This window comes from Tenebrio molitor, chromosome 1 (genome assembly GCF_963966145.1).
Source record: "Tenebrio molitor chromosome 1, icTenMoli1.1, whole genome shotgun sequence".
NCBI classification, from domain to species: Eukaryota; Metazoa; Arthropoda; class Insecta; order Coleoptera; family Tenebrionidae; genus Tenebrio; species Tenebrio molitor.
In genome coordinates this window covers 8,154,346-8,175,438 of record NC_091046.1, presented here as the reverse complement: position 1 = coordinate 8,175,438, position 21,093 = coordinate 8,154,346, and the positions used below count along the sequence as shown (strand labels likewise).

The window sequence follows — 21,093 nt, the reverse complement described above, 5'->3', positions numbered from 1 at the left end:
CAGAAAAAATCCGGTCAGTGCAGTGAAGCACCAGAACGATCTGATTTCAGTCTTAGCGTAAAGTTGTAGTACGTTTCCGCATTCCGTGTTGAAATTTATTCGACCTGCAATCAGTGCGGGGCTTAAGAGTGGCCATCCAGCAGACGCGTCCACATTGTCCAAACTGAAACCCGACGTGGCTGACTAAACTGACAATCGTTTTGAATCCCCCACAATCCGGGCGATTAAATATCGATTTCCAGCAACAAGTAGGCAGCTGAAGACGGCGGCGGCTGAAAGTTGATGCGGCAGAGCGCTGGGCAAATGAAATAAAACAGCGATACTGAAACATATCACATTTTAATAATCTCTCATTCCTTTGCTTAACATTCTGAAACGTCACATTATTGGAACATTTGATATGACAGAGGCGACAACGTTTCGCGAGAAGTGCACTTGCACATTGAGTGGCCTTTCCGTGGGTGCTCCTCGCGAATCGTTGTCAACTTTTACAACAATCCTTCGACATTTTGTACTCTCTTTTTTGATTGTATTCTGACCTCTACAAAGTCAACACACATTAGAACTATATCCGAACTATTTACACCGAAAGTAATAAGAAAATGTTCAATATACAAATATGTAATTATTAAGTTGATATGAACAGTCGAGAATTGGCATTTCATTATACATTTAGTGTATTGACATTTCATAGCGTTAAAGAATGACTTATAATTGTGCATTATACAGATTGTCGAATGGTAAACATGAAATATTGATTGGTAAATTCGAAAACGCTATACACTTCACTATTTACATAAATGAACAAACTTGAATTATGAGTGTAGAGGAATCTGTTCGTTTTCCGAAAGCTGGGCTGTCGATAAAACGGACAGAGTCTCTGATCGACAACATTGAGCAAATGGCACAACCATCGGAGGGACACAACAAGCTAATCCGACAGGGAATCACAGCAGGATTTAAACAATGACATGAACGACACGATATAAAGAAAATATGTATTTTAAACGCTACTATCAGTTTTAATCATTTTCATCGTTTCTTAGATGGAGAAATATTTTTGCGCAATATTTATTATCTAAAGGTGTTCTCAATCATTGTAAAAAAATAAATTATTTATTATTAATCTATAACGGAAGAGGTGAGAGAATGCTCGAAGTCACAATGTTATGTACAACAACTTGGATGAATGAACGATGTTAACAGTACGAAAGGAAAGACATGAATCTACTTATCACCTAGTTGTTCCTGGGCACTTACATTTGATGTATGCAACTTTACCTAACATGCACCGTTGCACCGCGCGGCGGGAACACAAAGAGACATTAGTGCGCATAAAAGAATTGTCGCATGTATCGTGGGTCAGATTTTTTCATGTTGTGTGGTGCATACGGCAAGAGATTGATGGTTCTGCTGTTACGTATGCTGTAAATATTTGCAACGGGATCAACGGGCAATTTACCAGCCGAATATTGTACCTGATTTGGGAACAGATAATGTTTTATTGTTAGTCGGATTGTGGATGTTCGATCTGCAATGTATCATTAGAATTTTATGCACATCGCAAATTGTTCGGTCGGACCAATTAGAGGGGTGCTGCACATTTATTATGTAAATCACAACAAAAAACGGTATGCCACAGATATGGGATTGGCTTCGGAGCTGGTGGAAGTCACGGAAAATGAAACATTCAAGGCCTTATTCTACCATACGAGGTGCAAACCCACAGTCAGGGTGGAGATCGTAATTAACATAAATTTCCGATCGTAGACTCCATGATCAACATCGTTTTGAGGGGAGTCGGAACTCTACGTAGGTTTATTGCTGCTGCGTTTAATGACACCATTTTTTTTTCTAGTTTAATTGATCAAAAATGCTTATTATTAGCTTCGAGTTGAAAATGATTCACTTGGGCTTTTTAAAATTTAAAACGTTACATTGTTTAAAAAAACAGGAAATAAATTCCCACTCAAAATGTCCGATAGAACTTGTTCTGTATTTGATGACTTGGTTCGTAAATGTTTAGACATTTAATTTTTTTGTTGTTGGCAGTTTTGTAGTTTATCACCATATCACCAAGTGTCTCAAATATGTAATGCAAACAAGAAATTGACTAAAATAATTTAACACAAGAAAATTTAGGTGACTAACAATTTTTTTATAAAGTGTATTAATTTCCACAATCAAAACATTCTTCAACTCGTCATAAAATTACAGAAATTTAATAAACCCTGGATCTTTTGCATACAATTAAGAGTTAATGTACAAAGTGTCTATAAGAGAACGTAGGTATATCAAGAGTCCTGTGGAATTCGAATATATTTGATTTTTGTTGTTCCGTAGCATATTGTGATACCAAATAGAAAAACAGAGGTTATGTAAGTCCATTAATGGCAGGTTTTTAATAAACTGTTGTAGGTATAATGAAAAGTAATTAAAATATACAGACTGATTCACATAACTTTCCGAGCCTAACGAAATTTAAATACAGCCAGCAATACCTTTTTCATTCATAACTTGATCCAAAAACATGAATTATTTTAAACTTCTGTATGGTTTGGACATCCCTCACAAAAGCCTCAATTATAAAATTTTTAAAATGGCAGTAATCGACAATATTTTTTTTTATTTAAGAAACTTTCGTCATTGGAGCACATTTTAATCAACAAGAATTATTTCAGAATTACCCAAAAAAGAACTGTCAAGTGATTGTCAATAATGCCAGGAGTGTCCAGATTTCACAGTAAATAAAGGTATCGAGAATAACGTATTACTGGCTGCATTTAACTTTCGTTAGGGTCGGAAAGTTATGTGAATCAGTCTGTTGAAAAACTGAAGAAAATCACAAGCAAAACAACTATATGCCTTTCACGATTGTTTTAAACACGCAGAAGGCCACGATATTGTTTTTGTTAGATTGGCGTCAGGTCCTGTCATATGACGTTTCGTCATTAAATATTCGTCTTGTTGTCAATTCCCTAATTGATTCAGTATAATTCAATTATAACCTAAAATAGATTTATTATGCCAAATCACAATATTGCCAACTAAAATGTCAGATTTTCATAGACAGTCCGAATTTGAAACAATCGTGAACGGATAATATGTACATAGAAGTATTTTCATATTTGGTGGCGGAAACAAAACACTGAGAAATGTCACAAAAATGTATTGTCAATGTCAAATTTCTCATAAACGCCGTAAAAAGGAATGTCTAGGTAAATTTAAATTTTCGCTAAATAGATTGAAAAAACAAATTCTAAGGAAACCAATTTTTGTCAGTGCTTCAAAAGGAAAAGTTATTCTCATATAGTCAAACGTATTACAAATTATTCCTCTAGTTCGACGATGAATAACTTTCTCATTGCCAATTTGCTGCATTTCTGTCGAAATCACGAACGTCTTTGAGAAATTTGACACTGACAATACAAATTTGTGACATCTCTGAGTCTTTTGTTTCCGCCATCAAATTTGAAAATATCTCTATAATCGTGTCAAAAATAAATTACTCCCTATGATTTAGGGATATTCGTTACTAGTTTGCCATAAATTTGGTTAGGTTGGAGGCTATGTGGTTTCTGGTAAGAAACCAAAGATATCGTAACCGTAAGGCAGCGAATTCCTTGTAAAAGTTGCAAATCGCTAATTTCTCGCTAAGTGATAGATGTTTTTTCGTTTCAAAATCAATTTTTGTTTCTGGCGGCATATTTAGTTGGACTTAATCTCTCAATTCATAGTAACCTTAGGCATTAAAAATAACTTTTGAAAATTCTAGTTACACACAACATGAAAAACGTTATTTCCCTAAAAGTTCGAATTATAGGGAATAATTTATTTTTGACACGATTATAAGACGTCGAACTGACAAGTGACGTTAAGATTTAATAATTTGACATTTGCCTGTTTACATCTGATTTGACGGCTTGGCTCAACATAGTTCGACACAGTAAACTGATAGAGCCGAACAATTCCACAGGACTCTTGATATACGAGTATATTATGATTCAGAATAAGTGGCATCGCGGTAGGCATTGGAAATTCAAATTTACGTTGGCAGCAAGACTCTTGCTAATAATACTCTACTTTCGATTGTGTTAGTTTTGGGAATGGTTTTGTGTCTATTTTCTCGTTATGGTATTTGTAATTTCTTTGTTTTATTTACCAAAAGTGTAAAAAAACTGTCTTTTTTATAAGCTTAGGATATTTTTATTTTCAGTGAGTAACCTCAAAATAAAGTATGTACCTAATAAAAAAACCTAATGACGGTTTTATGTTTAGTAAATTTTTTGGCATAACATAAAGCTCACTTCAGATTAATCCACGCCTATTGCGATGCCATTTATTCTGAATTATACTATACCTACGTTCTTTTATAGATACTTTGTAGTAGACACGTGAACTTTCTTCTCTGCTTCCACATAATATGAATTAAAAAAAAAAAGTTAAACTAAAAAGGATTTTTTTTCAACCTGCGCTATAAAATACTTAACAATTTTTATCGAACAAATTGGATTTAAAACAAAATTGAAGACTGTACCATGTTGTATTATTCTGAGTGGTCTGTAGGTTATTTTCATTTTATTATTGCTACAATGACAGTCTCATTTACTTAATGTGACCATTTAAAAATATTTTAGTCCCTAATACAGTATGATCAACAATGACTGAGTCTGTTGGCAATGAAACAATTGAAAAATATTGGTGTTTTTCTATTTCGTAATTGGCACTGACCGGATGTTTTAACTTGACAAGACATTTAAAAAAAATTTGGTTATGTCGGGTATGTTTATGCTATTACAAAAATGACCCTTTGATGGTAAACGTCAAATTCTCCTGTCAACTCTGTCAAAGCTGACAACCGGAAATGCGTTTAGATTACAGTGGTACCAAAATCATTCAAATTTTCATTGCTACCAACAGACTCAGTCATTCTTGATCACGTTGTACTTTGGATGTATTTTCTTCGCAAGCAACTAACCGAGATGCTACTTATATTTTACACAATTGGTCTCTAATTATTGTTTCTGGAAGTTATTGCTGTTTTATTCTACATAGAATGGAATTACAGACGACGGTATCCTTATTTCAGAAATGTACAGTGGCGAGCACGGAATTTCGCACACATTGGACATTTCACTGACTTAATTTTATTAAAATGAGATACTGGCGACAGTTGCGTGACAGTTTAGGTGAAACATCAGTTATGATCACATATATATCATGCGTATCCCACCTCATTATTGATTATAATGACAATAAAGCTTAGACTAGATAGTTTTTTTTTAATGACGTACAAATTGGCGTGCGAAATTCCGTGCTCCCCACTGTACTACACGGAAACCGTTAACGGCATCGAAAAGTTAAAAATAAACATTTACGTATTGATTTCTGGAGATGCAGCTAAGCTAACACGGAAAACCGCACTACCTACAATTTAGTCTGCTCCTCCAACTTTCCTAATGGCATTATAGAATGCTGAAATATTGACGAAATCGATCATTTAGAACGTTGACCAGCCGAGACCGCGTTCAAAACAGAACCAACAGAAGACATTTCGAATAAACTACAAGGTGATTCACGAATAATAATGGGCCTAACAATATTTGTGATGCAACCAACAATACACGTAGCCCCTTGTTGTTTATCACAAATTTCGTTAAGCTCATTATTACTCGTGAGTCACCCTGTATTTGTGGCAGACGAGATTCTGAATAATTTTTGAACGTAGTATTGTGAAGCACCCGTATTGTTACATTTCTTTCGTGGAAATGACATCACCTCGATGCATGAAGGTAGCACAGTCCGCAGTAATTACTCGCTTCAGATTTTCGAAACTGTGGCATCATCAAGCGAAGAGTTTGAAGCACCGTAGTCTGTCCGGTGGGTTGGAGGATCGGATGAAATTAATATTAAGAGTGTTTGTAGCCTGTGAGGTTGGGAGCGATCCACTTGACCCGAACCAAGTCGAATTACTGGCAAATTAACAAGTTGCTGATGTAACCCGGACCGTCTATTATGCGAGTGATTTTCCAGATGAGTTGGTTTAATAATAAATTGCTCAAGAAAGATACAACCGTTAAGTTTTAATCCAGAATGATAGAATTAATTTGGAAACGAATTGCAGCGCAGCGGAGGCAATTAATCATCACGGGATAGACGTTGTGTAATCATATAATCCAATTTGGTGGTTGTGCAGCAATTATAAATTCGAATCGGCGAACACATTAAGCTTTTCTAAAATATTTCTCGATCTAATTTAGCATTGGTGTCACGAGCACTCGTCAGTACGAGCTGTTAAAATCACACAAACGTCAATACGATTACATGCACAAACACACATAAAAGATTTACGAAATATGCATATGAAAAATATGAAATTGTATATATTCTTAAACGATTGTCGAGGGTGTATTTCTTATTTTACAAGGCTAGAAGGGCACAGAGTCGCAGGCATGCGGAAGGTCGCTTTCCAATGGAACACTGTGCACAGTTACACGCCATCGCCAGATTAATTCAGTCAAATGAACGCAATGTTTATCTTCGAATTAGGGAAAGTAATCGTGAATGTCCCGTCCCATCCGAGTCCGCTTCAGTTCTGACATTTGCGAAATACTCGACGGGATAAGAAAACGCAACTCAGCGGTGTTCAAACCAAAGGAACTTTCAACCGAACAATTTTGTCGTCCCGGCAGGGACAGACAGATTCTGCCCCCGCACGGGGACGATTCGGTCTGGCGCAGACTTCTTCCGTTGTTTATTGCTAATCACGAGAGTCGGTACCCTCAATCGTTAAGTCGATGAGGAAATGATCTATCTAGCGATTTACAGTAGCGAGAGAGTGACAAAATCGATCTTGAAAACACTTAGTAGATAAATTCGTTAGTTCCTAGCTACGTTTCGAGCAATCGGTACTCCGCCGAGTGGGAGTTGGTGGCGATCACAAGTGCCTCAAGTTCATTTGACTGTATCGACTAGTTGAGAACACTTTTCTTAGTGACATGAGATAAATATTGCAGTGAAAATGCTATCGGACGATGGAGAGAGTTAAGAAACACTTCAATGGACACACACAACAATTAAACATTTCTGGAATTTTGTGCGGTCGCCTGTGATTGTCGCTCGGATTGCCACTTCCGCTCTTCAGTGAAACATCCACAAAAAATATAAAAAATAAAATCGAGCTCGAATCATCAGCGTGGGGATGCTTATTGACGTCCGGCAAATAGCTGGTACTGGAACATCAGAAAACAATTATGCGGGGGTTATTGGAAGAAAGCCGGCGATCTAACTACTCTATCGTAGGTAGTCAATGCATTAATCAAGAATTAATAAATTGTTCAAGAATACGAGACACTCCCTCCCCTTGTTGCGGTCTTCATCTCGGCTGACAAAGCGTCAAAACTACTCCTTATTACCGGAACTTGCATATTAAATATGCTCTTTGAATTGCCACCAAATCGATAACCACGTTATCAACAACAACTAACAACTGAAACGCTTTCCTTCGCTTCGTCGAAACCTAAAACATCTACTAACCAAAGTATACATCCCACTCAGTTCACATATTCGACAACGTGCAAATTATGATTACGTACGACGCCTCCGTTGTGTGCTGGCAAGACTCCCTCCGACTAATCCGTAACCTATTATTACTCCTATTAGAGTTAAACAGGCGAACAGTGTTGTTATACTGTTGTGTACGTAATCGTAATTTTCACTTATTCGACTAGGGAGAAAATTTCGTTTCGACGTTGTGTACGCAGAAATCAGGTAATATGGGTCGGCGCGAGTACGCTAAACTTATTTTTAGCACTTCGGATATTTTTATGGTCTCGGATATGAGCTTTCGTTAAGGAAAAACTTCCCGCCACCTAAATGTGAGGGACGAGTTGCTTTTTGTGGAGAAATATGCGAACACCTCTTCTAACTCGTGTCAACAGGTAGCTCTATTGATTGGAGAGTGAATTCGCTTAAATGTCAATGTTTTGAGGGTGCTAACGTAAAGGCACAGGTCATCAGAGCCCGTCACTGAAATACAGAATTTTCAAAAAAACTTTAGTATCTCGTGTTTTTATTTGTTTTCTTTTCGATTCTGTGTTATTATCAACGGTGACATTTACACAGAAACTTTGTTACTTAACAACAACTAATAGAGCACCAGGGATTTTACGAAATGTCAGTTAGTCCGAGTGTTGTTACTTAGAGTAATAAAGCTTGCGTTTGTTGAAATAAAAAATTACCTAGGGAAAATTGTAAGATCGTAGGATATTTAAGTGGATTATTTCCTGAACCAGATTTAAAAAACAATGTAAAATACGAGGCTATTTTTTAAACTAATTAATGGAGTTAGTCTTCGTATTGTTGCTAAGTAACAAAACAGGAAGAGAACATTTATCGATTTAATAATGTGTTGATTGGTGATTTTCAACAGTCTTTTAATTCCTGATTGGTTAAAAAATCAAATTTTGAGAAGAATCTGCTTCCCATAATTCTATCTCAATTTTCTTAACAAACACAATTTCTTGACATACAGGGTTTTTCACGAGGATAATGAGCCAAACGAAATTGAAAATGCAACCCATATACATTTCCAAAAATATCCACCTTCTTTTGGTAATGTATTGTGGGTTGCATTTTCAATTTCGTCGGGCTTATTACGACCGAATTTCGTCAGGCTCATTGTCACTCGTGAAACACCCTGTATGTTAATTTTTTTAATTACAACTGTTTGGGTTTATGTGCACTGTAAATTCTGTAAATTATTTACTCATACAACAGTTTGTAAAGTCCGTTTATTGATGTTCGCTTCAACAGGAGTTGTTTGCCAATTATTATCGTGGCTAAAGGATAAGTAGGTATGTAAATTGTTTTCAGGGATAATGTAACATTTACTTTCAGATAAAATGTCGCTCCTTCAGAAAACGGTTAGTTTGTAGATATGTTTATAAAGAGCGATCAAATTAATTTGTAAGTCGTTACTTGAACTCGATTACAAATTAATTTGATCGCTCGATACAAAAAATATGTTTCATTTATATCCTACGGTTGAGAACATCTGAGAGCCCAATTAGTCATGAAAAAAGCAAGTCGGTTCGTAGATTAGCCCATACATCTGTATAGATTAACGAAACTCTCGTCTGTCAAAGTAGTAGTAAATTTTCAATTAATCACAAGCTATTACAAAAAAACACTTTTTCTTAAACTTTATAATTGTTATGTTCTCGTCAAAAGAAAGTCCCATTTGATAAATCGATAAAATCCAAAGATCAAAAGTTAACTTACTCCCACATTTAAGTTCCCAAATGAAGCCGTACGCGTCAATTTACGAATCCAATTTTGTTTTTCATGGCATCGGGGCTCTCAAGTTTTTTGTTCGCGTCTTATCTATTTTTCGTTAAGAGAAATTGCAAACGTCGTTAACTTGGTCTGCGGTGACTAGAAAAATTATTTGATCTTCTTAGGGTACCTACTGCGTACAGTTTGTCGAGCACAAGCATGTTATTATTTAGTATGTAAATTAGGTTTCTCGGTTTTGAAATTCATGGAATGAAATTTAGTATGGTTCTACTTAGGGGAAACCGGTGCATTATGAGCATCTGGTGCTGAAAGAACGTGGTTCCCTCTCCTTGCACTTTATAATTTATTCGCTAAACTGTTCGTGACAACGTTTTGTCACTGGAGCTACGAGTACAACATTTTGAGCCACTATTATAAATAAACCTTTATTGATTAAGTTGTTAAGTTGTGAAAATCATCAATGCCCCTACTGCAAGACAGTAAATGAAGCGAGGCTAATAACGAACAATTTTTGTATTCTGGGGGTTGATATTCACAGCGCGGGTGTTCTGTGAAGCTGTCGGCAAATGAGTTTACGTTTGCGTTGATGATGATGACAGCATAGAAAGTTTGCCAAGAATGTATAATATTTCATCGGTTTTTTGTTAGAGAAGCTATTATTGATTAGAATTTGAAAAATTAAATATTTTTGCTGATGTTATGTTATGTTATATGTATTGGGTGATTCAAAATGATTGTGGATAAGTATGGCAACTATGTACGAACATAAAAAAATCAAATGCACGCTTATAAAATGTCAACTGTACCCCACCCACACAGTTACCACATACATTTTCGTACATAGTTGCCATACTTATCTACAATCATTTTGAATCACTCAATATATTCCTATTAATAACACATACATTTGTTACACAGGGCAAGTCACACAAGGTTAAATGTCCGAATTCCCGAGTCTGCATGTGTTAGTGATAAAGAAGAACTTATAAATACATTCTGGTAGTTAAAACAACGAAATTTGCAAGTCGTGGAAAAAGTATCATGTTCACTCGCGTGTAACGGCTATTACTGACTCGTATTATTTTATAATGATGTCAATAGCCATCACTGTACGGTCGTGGAATAATGTACTATTATTTTCGTCCCTATTGAACCGGTTTCCCCTACTAGCTATTGATTTAAATGTACTATTATCTTGTTAATTTTCCTCAAAACATTTACATGTTTCACTTTTCTTTACATTACACTTTTTTAACTTTTTTTTTCCTTCCAACATGTAAACGCAATGGACTTGAAAGGGATTTTTTTTACCACAAAAGCTGTCTCATCCAATAAATAATCTTGATTAAATGTTAACCTCATTCTCCAACTAACATTTAACGTGTGACAATTAAATTTAAAATTTTGAACAATTTCATCAGTAACTATCATCTCCTCATCACCTTCATTTGGTCCTTAAGCTTTCTGTAAAATTTTTGCTAAGTGTTATTGTAAAAAGTCAATAAAAAGAGAAGTTAATTTCACTGAAAACCCTCTTTGAACCGTTTCCTCTTTGGGCATTTTCTCAATTGAGGTTTAGATCTAATTAAGTCTGTTAATACTTGGAGTTTTCCCGGAGATTCTTTCTTTCGTTAATTTACCGTCTTCGAACTTTTAATCCATATCCTTGGAGCATTTTCTTAGAATTATTTCCGCGTTCACCTTGCCTTTATCAAATTTACTCATGGTGATGAGAATGTTGTTTTAATTCCGCTCGCAATAATCTAATTTCTTCGCTTCCTCGTCTAATTAAAAAAAATATCGAAAAGGACGTAGACCCATGTTACCTGATTCATATTTATCTTTAGTCTTTTGGCATTTTATTTGTAGTTATTATGTATTGTTTAACATTTATGATTGTTTTAATTAGGTGCGTCAGACGTCTGCGGTGCGTAATAAAGAAAAAAAAATCGATAAAAGGACGTCTGAATCGCCTAAAGAAGGTGGTGTTTATAATTCATGTTACACTATGTTACGATTATTTACCATTTTATGGTCCTATCGGAGTTTAAAAGAGTTCTAGTGTGTTCATAATAAAAAGACAACATTTACCTGTCTTTAGAGGTCGCTTTCCTTTGCGGCTCTAGTAAGTATACAGCTAAAACAGTCTTTAGTAGTCAGTCTCAACAATGCAAAGATTAGGCGGAGGTGGGTTTCGTATCTTGATTTAGCCCCTATCCAGAAGATAAATAGTTTCAATAGCCCCCGCCAGGTGAATGAAATGCACGACAGAGACATATGACTTGTGTGGGAGAAGCAGGAGTGTGAGTGTTAATACGACGGTCATACGTACGTACATTCAGCTAAATGTAATGTTCAGGGAGGGGCATTTCCTAACCGAGCTACTAGAGAACGTTCGGCCGTTGGTCGGTTGGTGTGAAGAGGTGAGTCTTACCATTCCAGAGCCGAGCTGCTGCAGCAGCCCTGAGCCCTGAGAGCCGCCCAACACTGCCGACGGCCGTCTGGAACGGATGCTCTGCATGCTACTGCTGAGCAGGAACGGGACGCTGCTGCTAGTGTTGGGCATCGAGCCTCCCTGAAAGCATCAACACGCGCTCAGATGTTAGCAGGAACGGGGTGGTTCTACCAAAGGCGAGCGCCCACGCAAGATCGAATGGATTTCGTCAGAATTTCGAATTCTTTTCGGTAACACATTCTTATTGCTTTGGTAAAACTACGCTTGTCGTAAATGTACGTCTACAACATCCACGTTTCTAGTCTACTGTATGGTGATTCGGGTGAGTACATTTAACGGTGATAGGTGGCGCTGCGTCGATGGAGAGCGGGGATCTCCCGACACGGCGCTCCTTGCGATTGGTGTCTCTGGTGTTGGCGAATGTCAGATAAGGTGGGGTTTTTGTACGTTTAATGGTAACAGATACAGATACTCACTATCATGCTCCGTGCAAGCTGAATAGAGACAGAGCGCAATCAACACATTGCACATGATCCAAGCGGTCGGACGGCACAAATGAGAATGAAGACATGATTAACAAAGTGATAATATGAGTGAGCGTGTAGTGTCGTGCATGATTCCGTGGGGAGGTTCGTAATGGATGTGAACTCCGGAACCTCATCACGGGTGCACGAACTCATCGTCGGAACATAACACACCACACGACATACACGAGAGCACTTACATAGGTGGACGGCACCGATAGGCTCGAGCCCTCACGGGACACAGAGCTGTACCCTATAGCGCCCTGTGCGAACAAGCGCTTCAGCATTTTGTCTCTAGCAAAGTCGGTAGGAAATACTCTTTACATAGGCGGTGGATCTAGCACTAACAACAATTTACTATTCTACTATTCAATGATTTCCAGCCTGCGTACGTATCGACGGATTTTATACCATCTACCTTTCAAATCTTATCCAAACAAATTAAACGAGAAGCCATATTCTATCTACATTCAAAAAACTTAAAAAACTAGAAACTACAGTCCATTCCATTTAAGAATGCAGTAGATGTCGTTTTGAATGGAGAACGTTTCACACTGGCGAACGCGGCAAATTTGAAAACATACATTCCAAGCAAAATTAAGAAAAAAAAAAACTCATAAAGGAACTTACGGTAGAGGTATTCTAATAAGTAACAAAATTGTAGTTTAATGACAAAAACTCGATAAGTTTGACACCAATAACCAAAAAATCGATCAAATATCAAAGTATGTAGTTATCAAAAATCGAACATTGCCTTGGTGTAAACTTTTCTCTCATTTTGACCAATCAACGATGGGAAAATAGTCCCTATGCTATTCTATACTGCATACTTAAATGGAATAGACTGTAGATATGTTCAAATTTATTTAAGAAAAAGTATTTTAATTATTGAACAATGTAGGTTTCATCCAGACTAGTCTTTTCTCTTTGTTCTAATCTTTAAATATAATTTTACACAATATTAACGTCTATATTTTTAATACTAGACTCATTTTCTGTTCTGAAATGGTTCAGGGTAAAAACTACGTTTCTAGTTTTATTTCTAATGTAGCTCAGAGATCTACAAATGGACCGTTCCTTTTTAACACGCAACTAATCTATCTAAAGCAGTCTAATTTTGTTCACTAATTCCTTGAGAAATTTATTCAGACATTTCTAAACCCAGACTAAAAAAAAATACTAAAAGCTTGATTGGGGGCCGCAATTTTTCTTATTTTTATTTTATGTTTGTAACTAGAGTCTGTTTTTAAACTAAAAGGAGTGTTTTAAATTTGTCGCGCTAAAACTACTGCCTATGATTGGTTCAAACTATTCAAAATATCCAAATCTGAATCCAGAGCACATTGCCGAACGCAGCATATAGGGTTATTCACGTAAGATGACGAGCCTGACCAGGTAAAAATGCAACCAGAAAGGCAATTCACAAAGCAATCTCGATTCCTTTCACATTATCCAGCATTATCATAATGCACATAAAACATAGACAGCTTTTAACGTCAGCCAAATGGATGTCAAATTCTGACAGAAAAACACCTCTCTCAACAAAGTATGATTTAATAGTATATTATATATTGAGGGAGAGAAATGCATGATTTTTCCTAAGGTGCAGTTTGTAGCCAGAGGGCGAAGCCCGAGGGCTACAAAGCACCGAGGGAAAAATGAGCATTCTCTCCAGAAGTATATACAGTGCATTTTTTTTAACTGTTGCCATAGGGAATTGCATGGTAAAACTTATACCCCCTGTTAACTTTTGTTGTGATGAAAATATTCAAACCATTTTTGGAACAAAGTTGAAAGATTTTTTAAACTATCGGATAGATTACAATTCAATATCCTAAACTGTCGAAAAAGTTGTGAAAAAAATATTTGTACCACGCCGGAATAATAGTCCGTCGAGCGGCCGCCAGAATAGCGTCCTTGTCGGCTCAACCAGCAACTGCCTATCCCCACTTTTGATTTTTGTCAGTTTCATTTAAAAAATAAATAGCGAGATCTTCTGGTGGCTATGATTAAATTTCTTTATAAAAAAACAAAACGTAAAAACGTTAACGCACAAATAATTCAACACATTAACAGAAATTATCAAAGGAATTGTTCGAAATGTTTTTCTTCGACTATTTTGTAAATGTCGCACTGGAATGGAATTTGGTCAGGTTGAGCCGATAGGGACGCTATTCTGGCGACCGCTCGACGTACTATTATTCCGGCGCGCTTTAAAATATTTTTTCACAACTTTTTCGACAGTTTAGGATATTGAATTGTAAACTATCCGGTAGTTTAAAAAATCTTCCAACTTTGTTCCAAAAATGGTTTGAATATTTTCATCAGAACAAAAGTTAACAGGGGGTATAAGTTTTACCATGCAATTCCCTATGGCAACAGTTAAAAAAAATGCACTGTATACTATTTTTTTCACGGTAGGGAGTAGAAACAGCACAAAAATCTCAAATTTTAAGAATAAAAAAATGATGACAAATGAGTTGTCATCTTTCGATGAATTTAATGGAATTAGTAGTTGCCTTGACAACACAATTAGATTTTTGTCACAACAGTCAAAAAAAAATGAAAACTCCCATTAGATTTTTGTCACAACTGTCAAAAAAATGAAAACTCCCTAGGGAGCAAATATGCTCCCTAGGGAGAAAATGCTCTACTTCTGTCACGATGTTGACATCCGAAAAGTTGATTTCTACTCCCGATCGTGAAAAAAACAATAATACGCGATTAAAATCACAAAAGTAATGGGTAAGTAGGATCATATGGGTTCTGTCATCGTTCGAAAACCTTTTCAAATACTAAATATGAACGAAAAATGCAATGACAGATATTACTTTCAAATTAATAGAATACCTACTCGGATTTCTGATTTAATTTTTAAATACCAAAACACATGCTTTGTAAAGTGTATTTTGGGTTGCATTTTTACCTGGTCAGGCTCGTCATCTTATGTGAATAACACTGTATATTTTTTTACTTTTTTAAATAAAATTCTTTATCTTTATAATTAATGAACTGAAAACATTTATTATAATTAATAAATGCAATTTTTGTTAACAATGAAGTTGTAATAAATTGACGACCAGAAATGATCTAGTGAGTTTTGTAGTAACTTTTTATAGTGTAAATGAGACTTTTTCATTTACTCCTCTTATTTTAAAAGCCGACTATATACTCGTAGAATGGTGATGAGTCCAATGAGTTTTGTGTGTTAGTAAAAGTGAAGTTATCTCCAAAGAATGAGAAAATTTACTGTACAATAAAAATAGACTTTCATTAAATTTAAGGTGAAGGGCAGTAGTTATGTGTTAAGAATGGGGAATTACTCCTTTTGGGGGAACGTTCTACGCTAAACAGCCTGCTCGTCAAATTTTGTACAACATTATCGGCTTTAAATCTCTTCAGTTTTGTTGGAAGTTTAATATTGTTGTTTTTTTAGTGTAAAAAACTTTGCCAAAGTGGAGTAAAGTTGCAAGATCAATTTTATGCAGATAAATTTAACCGAGTTAAATTATTTCAAAACTTTTGGAGAAAACTGAAAAGTTGATTATCTTTTTTCCTAAGTAGTTATTTAGAGCAGATAAGAAAGTTTGTGAAAGATTTTGCCTTGGGAACCTTTTTTATTGTTCATGGCTTCATCTCTTTAAGAAAGATATATATTCATATGGCAAATCAATACCACGGAGTGACGGTTAAAATATATTTTTTCATAGAAATCTATATTTGAGGTTAAACACATCCACTCATAATTCTTCGAAGTTTTAACAAAAATTCTATTGATCTCATCTAATTAAAATTAGAACAGAAATGAATGCTACCATTCCGTAGATTGTTTCATTTTTATGAAACGTACTTAAGAGATTGGAGCCAATAAATTTGGAGAATATCATCTAGTACAATCTGACACTGAAAGCTATAGCTTATGCGTCAAACGCCATAATTATCTGAATGGCGCCAATAATAATAATTGCCTCTTTCACAATTATTACGACGAGTTTGGATCAAGTTCGAGTCCTTAACTTTCAAGTTTAATTTTCCGTATTGAATATCGATCAAATTGAAGTTTGCCCCACAATAAATGAATGTTTTTGATTATTAATTAACGCCAGTTATTCATGCTGTTTGCCTTTGTTAACAAGTACATTTTAGAAGTCAACAATCATTGTTGCGAAAATTATCATTCTATAATCAATAATGAGCTGGTAACTTAAACAGCACTGGCTTCAATTTGTCGCATTGTTCAACAACGTTCGCTAAATTCTATATAATAAAAATGTGTTTTTAGACACCCCCAATAAAAATGATGAATGCAAACCTAAAGGAAACACTTTGGCATTGACTGATATAATATCACACTGGCTTTAAAAATTTAACTTTGTACATTTAGAGTCATAATAACTTTGAACAAATAATGTGCGTAGTGGGCGTTATTAAAATTCTCAAGAGTTTAGAAGACTGCGAAAGAAGATATCACAGAGTTTTAATCTTTACTTTAATAGGTCCAAGTGGAATTTAAATTGTTTATTAGCTAGAATTTAATCTTCCCGAACGTGATCTGCTTTATTTAAAACATTTAATATTGCACTAAGTAATTTTCTAATTCTTCGTGGAGAAGTAAGTCGAGCCAGTAATCATAATTACCATGGCCAACATTTTAGCATTAACGTTAAAAACAACACTTTAGATCTTATATTTTGACATGCTAAATCTAGAAATAACCTACATGAACATTAAAAAAATATTTGTTTTGAATTTTTTGTATAATAATACAAAGTCTCTATAAAAGAACGTATATCAAGAGTCCTGTGGAAATCTAATATATTTGATTTTTGCCGTTCTGTAGCATATTGTGGTACCAAATAGAAAAACAGAGGTTACATAAGTCCATTAATGACAGGTTTTTAATAAACTGTTGTAAGATGAAAAGTAACTAGAATATAGATTTAACAATTTGACATTTGACTGTTGACATCTGATTTGACAGCTTTAACGGCTCAACCTAGTTCGACATAATAAAACTCTGGAGCCGCACTATTGCACAGGACTTTTGATATACTTACGTTCTTTTATAGACACTTCATACATTGTCATATTATTATGTATTGAGAAAACTGCATTTTAACTTCTTCTATTGTGATAGTACCACAGTATTAGTTTTTTGAGCATAGTTTAATTTTAATAATGTAGATTTGCTATTTGTATATTTTCCCCAATACTGAATTTGTTCGTTACTTTATTAATGGCGTCTGCTTTTGGAAAATTTAATGGTGTTTGAAAAAGCATTTAATAAATTACTAAACTGCAACCTGATTCATAGATTAGCTCTAGCTGCACATAATTCAACTCCACATACACGTTAATTCACTCTGATCTGTATTATCAAATAAATAGTTGAGTGACCATAACAGGATAGGTAAAAATAATACAAACTAGTAGTACTAGTACATGGAATGGCGAGAACATTAACATAACATGAAACATGCACGATAATAATAGACGTAATGAGAGTTTTATGTCAATACCACAATACCTAATAAAAGTTTAATTAACCATACGTATTAAATACCTATGCTCATAAAATTGTATAAATATGGTAAGTAGTTAGTAACACTTACTGCATATATTAAATCTTGATCAGTAAGTTTCATTTTTATCATAATGAACGGGCACATAAAATTATTTCAATAATATTTGGTCTTGCGATGGTCACAACAAATTTTTGTGTAAGATCAAAACATTAATTTTCATTAATTCTGCATTGGGTTTGACTAGATTTCATCTACAATGTGAGTAATAATCAGCCTAACAAGATTTGTGATGCAACCAACAATACATGCTCCATAGTTTTTTAGTTTGTGTTTTTATTAATCACTCCACATAATGCATGTTGACTATCTTGTATAAAATTAAAATATATATTTTTTAAATCCACATAATAAGGGCACATGTAATGTTGGCTGCATCACAAATTTCGTTAGGCTCATTATTACCCGTGAATCACCCTGTATGTAATTAATTTTAAAATGGTAATGTATGTAAATGGATGTTTTCTTTATATTGTAAATGATACTGAATAATTTTTTGAATACATTGTATATCAGTTTAAAAAAAATACATTTGTAAGCTACGAAAAACGGAAATAAATCGTAGATTATTGCATACATAATTGTCAAAATTAAAGTGAATCACATCCGCTAAAAATTTACAAGATTTTCTTTGTTGTCGACGTTTCAGGTAACGACTTCATGCTACTGCCACAGACTTGAATCTATTTTAATTCTTCTTAACGTAATGTATTTAATAGCTTGTAAAAATAATGGATTGTGCTGGGACAATACAAATATTAATTGCTGTTACGGTCTTGACACATGACAAGATCTTTTTGACTGAAAACAAATTTTTTATGCAGTCAATTAACAGTCCAAAACGTAATTGACAGACGTGATCTATTTTTATTTCAATTTCAATTGTACGTATCAATCTAGGAATGAACTTTCATTTTTTACGGTTTCCACATGTTCCTAATTGCACGGTATAAAAACTAGATAACAAAGTGCTTTGTAATCATTTCTTCAGCAGCATCAGTTTGGTTACTGAAATGTAGGTTCTATTCGATACAATGAAAAGTTACATTTTACTGCTTCAAGTATTTTTGGAAAACGCTAAATTACCGATTTATTAAGAACTGAAATGTGAGCGAATGTGACAATAGATTTGTCCAATTTTCCATCATCTGAACGAATTCCGTTGCAGTTTAAGCTCGTAACAACCCCAACAAATCCCTACGTTTATTCTTGCTTTTCAAGTTAACGTTGTTCCACCGGCGATATTTATTTAGGTTTGTTTGTACGAGTATTGCGTTGTATATTTCCAAATGTGAACGCAAAATGTGTCGGTTATGATTTTATTCTAAAACGTTTTACAAAAATTTTCAGATAAATATTTACCGCTCGCTTTGTGAAATTTTAATTATTTGCAAAAGTGAAACGAATTACATACGGAAACCAAAATGTCATTGATTGGATTTGTTTTCTTTTCGGCGTTCGTGTCCTGTTCTCTCGACCACCTTTGCAAAGAGTATTTTGAAATGTTACAGTGTTGCGAATATGATTATAAATTTTACAAACGATGACAAACCGCCCATCGGACAATTAATAATAATCTAATGGCGGCGTAAAAGTACTGATTAAATTTTGCAATTATTGACCGAGATCGTCTAAATAGCGAGTGTTAACTGAATGTGTACCAATGCTAAAATTTGTAAACATATCAACACTGTACGGTAAACAATTTGTGTTAAAGTGTAGGTAAATTTAGACTTAGGTGATTAATTTACTGTAACTCCTTCTCTCAGATATCTGACGTAATAGTTATTTATTTTATTGGACGAGTTGTTTCAGGGCTGTGTTATGTTATCGAAAATGATATTAATGTTGAATTTTGAGGCAGACGCCCACCGTTAAAAATTCCCTCAACATCAATATTATTTTAAGCGACAATTTACATGCGTTTATCTAGTGAAAATCAATTTAATACTCGACAAAGCATCTACAAAAGTTTAATACAGGCAGTCAAAGTTCGCATTATGGACGCAAAATCTACTTGAAAATATTGCTTCGGAAGTGCTGGCGAAAATTGCATATTTCATGTAACAGCAGAGCCTTCCGTCTGATTTGAAAGTTGGACGCGTTTCACAAAATAATTTTTATAACGTGAAATTTTCACAAAATTCATTACGCGAGAATTTCGTTACTTTGTGTCGCGAATTTAAATTTACCCCTTTTAACAAGATCCTTTCAGAGGAAAGAACTGAATTAAATTACCTCCAAACCTAACCGAATTTGTAAGAAATATCATTTTTTTTGGCGGGAGTGATTTTGTTTCATTTAAACGAAATCCAGCTTCTGATTAGAAGACGACGGTCGGTTGTGGTTTTTAAATGGAGAACGTATGCGGTTTAAGTCAACAACCCCTAAATTATCGATCGGTGTAAATTAATTTGCGGGAGTGATCGATACGTCTCAACAATAATTAAATGGTCGGCGGGGTGTTGTAAGCCAATCGTGAAATTTTGTTTTCGCCTATTAGTGTAATGGAACTCGGGAAAGTAGTAATTAACCCTCCACACTGTTTTTTTTAGAAGACGCAACTGGTTTCGTGGGGTGTAACACTATTACCGTAGAGTGTTATAGCTACATCAAACATTCATTCGAACATATAGTTATTATAAAGTTTTCAATTTCACTGATCCCAGAAGCTCGTCCTCAGGTATTACTAAAAAATCGGACAGGTTGCTAGACACCAAAAATAATTATTGATATCGCAACAATCAGCGAAAAGTTTAGTTGGAATTTTGACGTTTTCTGATGTGAAATACTCCGTCAACACAAAATTGCGGTCATCACATTTATCCAAATACTTTTAACAAGTTACATTTTTCATTAGGGCACCTTGCAAGAACTTTACCCTGGAATATTATTCCGTCCAACAAATTTTTTATAAATTGTTTACATTGCTTTTTATTTTATAAGTTACACAGAGGTTTCAGAATGTCTCAGCAGTGTTTTTGTTATAAGTGGGTAGTGCTAATTTTTTTCCTCAAAGGAGAATGTAATAGTAAAACATAAACAGCAAAAAACACAAAAAAAAACAATATTCTCTGTCGACTCCACAAATTCGTTCGTATTTCTTTAACCACAATTTTAAAAATGTTGGGCATTTTTGTAGATATGTCGTAAAAATAGAAAATTTCTATTTCCTGCAATTAAAAAACTGTGTTACATAAGTGAAGTTGTCTCGCGGTCTAAGCTTTAGAAAAAA

The 21,093-nt window shown here is 34.8% G+C and overlaps 1 protein-coding gene across 6 annotated transcripts in view; it reads right to left on the bottom strand.

Moving 5' to 3' along the window:
• Nucleotides 1-323: 323 nt before the first annotated feature.
• Nucleotides 324-21,093, bottom strand: part of bma (SCY1-like protein bma) — a 134,889-nt gene continuing 114,119 nt past the window's right edge. The window contains exons 14-17 of one of the 6 annotated variants that reach the window (XM_069045258.1): nt 12,477-12,539; nt 12,229-12,246; nt 11,634-11,872; nt 324-7,232 (exon numbers count right to left, since the gene is read on the bottom strand). In XM_069045258.1, coding sequence (XP_068901359.1) covers nt 11,636-11,872; nt 12,229-12,246; nt 12,477-12,539 — 318 coding nt within the window. In that variant the 3' untranslated portion in view covers nt 324-7,232; nt 11,634-11,635. The remainder of the gene's footprint in view (nt 7,233-11,633; nt 11,873-12,228; nt 12,247-12,476; nt 12,540-21,093) is intronic. The other 5 variants (XM_069045276.1, XM_069045262.1, XM_069045267.1 and 2 more) reach the window with 5 other exon arrangements.